The sequence below is a fragment of the Limulus polyphemus genome, unplaced genomic scaffold (genome assembly GCF_000517525.1).
Source record: "Limulus polyphemus unplaced genomic scaffold, Limulus_polyphemus-2.1.2 Scaffold8452, whole genome shotgun sequence".
Classification (NCBI taxonomy): domain Eukaryota; kingdom Metazoa; phylum Arthropoda; class Merostomata; order Xiphosura; family Limulidae; genus Limulus; species Limulus polyphemus.
Window position 1 is genome coordinate 24,129 of NW_013674062.1, and position 6,125 is coordinate 30,253.

Sequence of the window (6,125 nt, forward strand, 5' to 3'; positions counted from 1 at the left end):
TATTCCCGTCGCTTCTTGGCCGGTCTTATATATACAAGACTACCCCATATCTAGTAGTCTCCCGACGCTTGATGAACGTTCTAGAAGCGCGTGGCGTGTTACTAACGTCACGTGACCTCCGCTGTCGTAATAATACATTAAAGGACGATTTGCTGTCTTTTACACAGGGGGGATATATTAACCATGGACCTAATCAGCCCCAGACAATAGGAAGCCTCTTCCAGACCCCCGCAGCTAAACCCTAATGCAGACATCTTCAGTCCTGCCGGAAGTCACTTTCCAGACACGAGTGTCAGCAATAGGGGTGATCTAGTACGAAGGAAGCCACAGGAATTCGATGGGAAGGCACCATGGGAAGCATATAGAACACAATTTGAGCTTCTGGTAGAAATGAATGGATGGACAGAGGAGCAGAAAGCAGTATATCTGGCAACAAGCCTGAAGGGACAACCACTGGAAATACTTGGACAGTTGTCAGCAGACGACAGGCACAACTCTAGAGCACTGGTAGCTGCTCTAGACCTCGGGTATGGAACTCAAAATCAGTCCGAAGTCTACAGGGCTAGGTTTAGGGGAGAGCCTGCAAGAGCTGGCACAGGATTTGGAAAATATGCCACACAAGGCCTACCCAACTGCACCACCCGATGTCCTCAAGCTGTTGCTGAGGTATCAGTTTGTAGACGCCTTGGACAGTCTACAACTGAAGACACAAGTAAAGCAAGAACACCTCTCTACTATGCAGGATGCAATGGCCAGAGCTCTTGAATTCGAATCCTACATTAAGTCCAGCACAGAGGTACCAAGGTTGGTACAGTTATCAGGATTCAAGGCCAGAAAAGGGCAGCTTTCAGAGAAGTTTGGGGGACTTTGCTGGCACTGTAACAAACCTGGGCACAAGAGAGCTCAATGCCGGCAACTTCAACACAGGGAAGATGCCACGGCTGGAAATGCTGCTACTGTGTAGAGGAAGGACATATGAGAAGCCAGTGTAAGAAAATATTACCAATAAGTCAGCCTCCGGGAAACCAGTAGAGGTTGCTGTTGAGGGACGCACTACGCACGGTAAGTAAAGTGTGTGAATCGCTGTGATTTATAGCGTGTTCATAAAATTAGTTAAGTTTAAAGTGACTGAGGAAATTATGTGTATTACAAAGTTGTATCGAGAAAGAATAAATTAGTTTTAGTCAAGAAAGGACTCGTATCGCTGAAGTTCTTCGGAAAGAATTTATTCCGGAAATTAACAAACGAACAGAGACGTAACAATATTATATATAAGTAGACATGATTTAAAGTATATTTGTTTTATTCTTTTATAAAGTTAGAATAAAAAATCACCATCACTACCGTTTTATTATTTATAAGTTCGAAGCTATACAGTGGACTATTTGCGGTATTTTTGCGTTATAAGTTCTCCAGTCTAACGCTAAGCCACCTGGGTTAGAGTAAAAATCACAGCAAATATACATTTGTTGTTTAAGTAAATAAAAAGAATATCAAAGTAGTTTGTTACGTATTCATGAAATTCTGTTCGGAGTACAGTAAAATTATATTATTAACAATCCATTTTCTGCAGTACTTTCTTTTATTCTGCAGCAACAACAAAAAACACTCTTATTTTGAAAGTCTAGTGTTGACTTTATCACCAGAAGACGGTGCTCTTGTTGCAAGCTTCTCACAGCTGGGTTGTATTATTTATAAATTATAATATGAGTATAATATTACTAGGTTGAAATCATGTCTTTGGTGTCTTGGTTTAATAAGTTCTTAATATGTAGTCATATACTGTTTCGAATTATAAATTTTGGTTAACTGGTTTTCTTATCTAACCATCAATTCCTCTGTTGTAGGAAAAGCTGACTATTGGTTACTCAACTTACTGTTTAGCCATCATGTCAATTCCAAAAATGAGTAAGTTATGAAAAATTGAAATGCTACAACTTAAAGTTACAAGTAACACTGTTACTGTGTTAGTAATACTAATAGTACTTATACTAACAGTAGCGGTAACGTTGGTAATGATACTTTACTGTCCTTGGCTAGAGTAAAACAGTAGATAATAAAATATTACTTGCAAGTTGCACTGTAGTTTGTTTAAGTAAAACGTGGTTTTTAGGGTGTAAAACTGTAAAGTGTAATATTGAATTCAAAGGAAGTTAAGGCAATGAAAGAGTTAAGTAGCATGGAATTAACATAACATATAACATTATGTTTTGGGACAACATGGGACCTATTGGTCTATCTTGGCTGTTCCATCCTCTGAACTAAATTAAAATAGAAAATATCTTAAAGCCAGCCCTTATCATTCATAAACTTATTATGTTTTTCCTTAAACTCACTTAAATTTACTGCCTATACAACATCCAAAGGCAACCCATTCTAAAGGCCAACCACCCTGTTAGAAAAATAAGACTGTCTTAGCTGAAGGTGATTCCTACCTTGCCAAAATTTATACTTGTGTTCTCTAGTCCCACTATTCTCACTGTTGAAATTTACAAAAGGATTTAGATCATTTAGTAAGTTGGGAAAGTAAATGGAAGATGGGTTTTAATTATAATAAATGCAAGATAGTGCATGTGGGTTATCACAATTTGAATTATGATTATAATTTGGATGGGAATAACCTTAATAGTGTTATGAAGGAAAGGGATCTTGGTGTAATAGTTGATCAGTCTCTAAAGCCATCCAAGCAGTGTGCTATTGCTAGTAGTAGGGCAAATAGGATTTAGGTAGTATCTAAAGAAATATTGAATACAAGTCTAAAAAGGTTATAATTTCATTGTATGGGTCCCTCGTTAGGCCACGTTTGGAATATTCTGTTCAGTCTTTAGCTCTTTACCTTAGGAAAGACATTGAATTGTTGGAAATGGTTCAGAGAAGGGTTACTAGAATGGTGTCTTGGATGGAGGGTTTGTCAAAGGAGGAGAGGCTGAAATATCTCAAATTGTTTTCCCTCGAAAGAAGAATTAGGGGGGGATCTTATTGAGATGTTGTGAAGGGAATTGATAGTGCTGATGCATAATCTTTTTTCATACTGCTTTCTTCCATCCAACCAATCTTCTATTCAATTTGTTAACTTAACCCCCACACTTGTAGAGATAATTTGTTTACAAGCCTTTTATGTGACACCTTGTCAAATGCCTTCTGAAAATCCAGATACACCAAATCTACACCCTTACCCTCATCTATGTAAGCAGTAACCTTTTCAGTGAATCTCAAAAGATTTGTAAGGCAAGATTTTCCCTTAGTGAAACCTTGTTGACTATCTAATAAAATTCTAAACTTATTTTTGTTAAACAACTTTGCAAAGCATCTTTTATCAGACTTTCCAAAACTTTTCCTACAATTGATATAAAACTAATGGGTCTATAATTAATGGGAAAATTTTTATCACCTCCCTTGAAAAGAGGAGTTACATCAGCTAACTTCCAATCCTCTGGCACCTGCCGACTATTCAAGGACTGACAAAAATAGTAGTAAGTGGCTCACATATCCATCTTTAACCTCCTTCAAAACCCTTGGGAAAATATTATCTGGCCCAGGAGCCTTATCATTCTTTAAACTTCCCAATTTTTTCTTAACCAGCTCAGAATTAATGCAGTCATCTTGTTTGATCTCATCTCTATTTATCAACTGTTTAAGATGAGGAATACTGCTTAAATCTTTGTTAGTGAAAACTGAAGAAACAGCAAAAGTTGATAACCCAGCCATCAGATATGAACATTCATTTATCATCCCTGAAGGGCCCTACTCCCATCCTAACATTTTGTTTCCCCTTAATGTATTTAATGAAATCCTTACTGTTAATTTTTACATTTTCAGCCACCAATTTCTCATACATCCTTTTTGATGTCCTAATTTCCTGTTTCACCAACTTTCTTGATCTTCTATAATCTTCTGTCTTACCAGTCTTAAATTGATGATGCTTTTGTTTAATTTTATCTCTTAAACTCTTTGTGAGCCAACCTGGTTTTACACTTGCAACTTCCCTTTTCTTTCTGTAAGGAATATGTTTATCCTGAATATTTAAAAAAATTTCACATCTGATCTATGAAATAATTCAGCTGCCCAATACACAACAGATAATTCTTGTCGCATCCCTTCAAAATTTGCTTTTTTGAAATTTCTAACCAAAATATTATTATTCCTTATCTCCATATGCAGCAGAACATTGAACCTAATAGTAATAGAACAATGATCACTTGCACACAGACGTCCCCCAATTTCCACCCTCTCTATCATTTCTACATTTGAAGTTAACAATAAATCTAAAATAGCATTATTTCTAGTAGGTTCCTTAACTAATTCAGTAATTGGTATGGAAAGCCATCTTGAACAATTTCATTAACTGATTAACTCTAAGATGATTAACTTGAGTTTGAACAATGCCTAACAGAAATACCATTACAATGCGTTGATCAAGCATTTAATAGTCCAACACAGAAAATTATCTATGTAGAAATTAAGTACTGTCATAAATACTATTTAAACTAAAACGTAACACACAGTGATACTAATGTCATGTTAATAATTCATTGTTAATGTTAATATTATGAAATAACGATACTTACTTAGCGATAAGTTCAACATCATCTACTAATTGTAAAAGTTTTTCTTTTGTACCAGGCAATGTCATGAGTTTTGCTTTTTATTATAAGTATTGTACAAAATATAAATTAAAAACTGAACAATTATTAAAAATTACTATTTTCCTCTCTATCTCAAGCCGAATCGTTATGAATATCCGACACTTGTATTTACACTTCGGTCCATGAGGCGGTAAATGCACAAATATTAGATGATTAGAGATTCCGCGTTAAATGTAAAACGAAATAACAAAAACATAACAAAATATTTTATGGATATAAACCATTACATATAGAATTATCCAATTATCTATATATATATATATATTTTCCTTTACGAACAATATTTTCACAATGAGCTACTATATAGTAATAAATTATAATTTGTATGTGTACTACGAGTATCATTCTTTGAAATATATGTAATATCATGACAATGGCTGCTTACTATACTTGCTCATTTTACTACAATAAACTTTCTGAGCACATTCTTTAATCTTTACTAATGAATTCAGTTATTATCGTTTCCTAATATTATGTTGTCGTTGTTTAAACTACTGCAAAACAAAATGTAACGTTATTGATCCTAGATATCCACTTTATCACATATATTACGTATTTATTCTGAACATTTTATTTTAAAATCATGGACACAAGGCTGAGAAAGATATTGTTTGTAGTGTCGGGTTCTACTGCACGTTTTTCACTCATTCTAGTTTAAGGTTAAGTTCTCTAAATTTCTTTTTCTTTTTTTTCTATGATTATCAAGATTGGAACATAGTGTTACGTCTCTGGTCGTTTGTTAATTTCCCGTAAAAATTCTTCCCGAGGAACTTCAGCGATACAAGTCCTTTCTTAAATAAAACTAGTTTATTTTTCCTCAATACAACTTTGCAATACACAGAATTTCCACAGTCACTTTAACTTACACACACGCTATAATTCACAATGATTTACACAATTTACTTACGGCTTGACTCGAATATCCTGTTATCAATTTATCTGCCAGCTTATATACTAAAATAAAAGGCGTCTAGCAAACGTTGGGACGTTCGTGAGGTTCTCCGATTCTTCTAAAATCTCATCAGGTGTTACCAGGGTCACGTGACTTCCACTGTTGTAACACTGCCCCTTCCTTAGTATTGTTCGTCTTGAACAATAGCCACTTACATTAAACCAATAGATAATTAACAATAACTTAATTAAATGTACAGAATTTACAAACACAAAATTAAAATTCAACAAAGTCTCTTAATTTTATGGGGCGTATCTTCTTCTGTACTTGTCTCTGTCTCGTTGGCTTCTGCTTCACGTAGGGTTCATCTCTCCATCGGGAAATGTTCTATTATTGGTAACAGTCACACAAGGTTATCAGGTCAACTGGCAACCGAAGTTCCCGACCAAACATCAGCTTTGCTGGAGTGTATCCAGTCACTTCATGCTCTGCTGTTCTATAGGCCATCAACAGTGGAAGAAGTAAAACATTCAGTCATCTTGGCGGCTATTACAAAACTTTGCCAATTCCTGTCTAAGTGTCCAATT

General features: G+C 35.3%; 1 protein-coding gene across 1 annotated transcript in view; it reads right to left on the reverse strand.

Annotated features, from left to right (window-relative positions):
- The window catches only part of LOC106475352 (mediator of RNA polymerase II transcription subunit 4-like), a 25,284-nt gene extending 20,501 nt beyond the window's left edge, over positions 1 to 4,783 (reverse strand). The window contains exon 1 of the mRNA XM_013936040.2: positions 4,569 to 4,783. Within this exon, the coding sequence (XP_013791494.1) occupies positions 4,569 to 4,633 (65 nt within the window). The 5' untranslated portion in view covers positions 4,634 to 4,783. The remainder of the gene's footprint in view (positions 1 to 4,568) is intronic.
- Between the last annotated feature and the right edge of the window lie 1,342 nt (positions 4,784 to 6,125).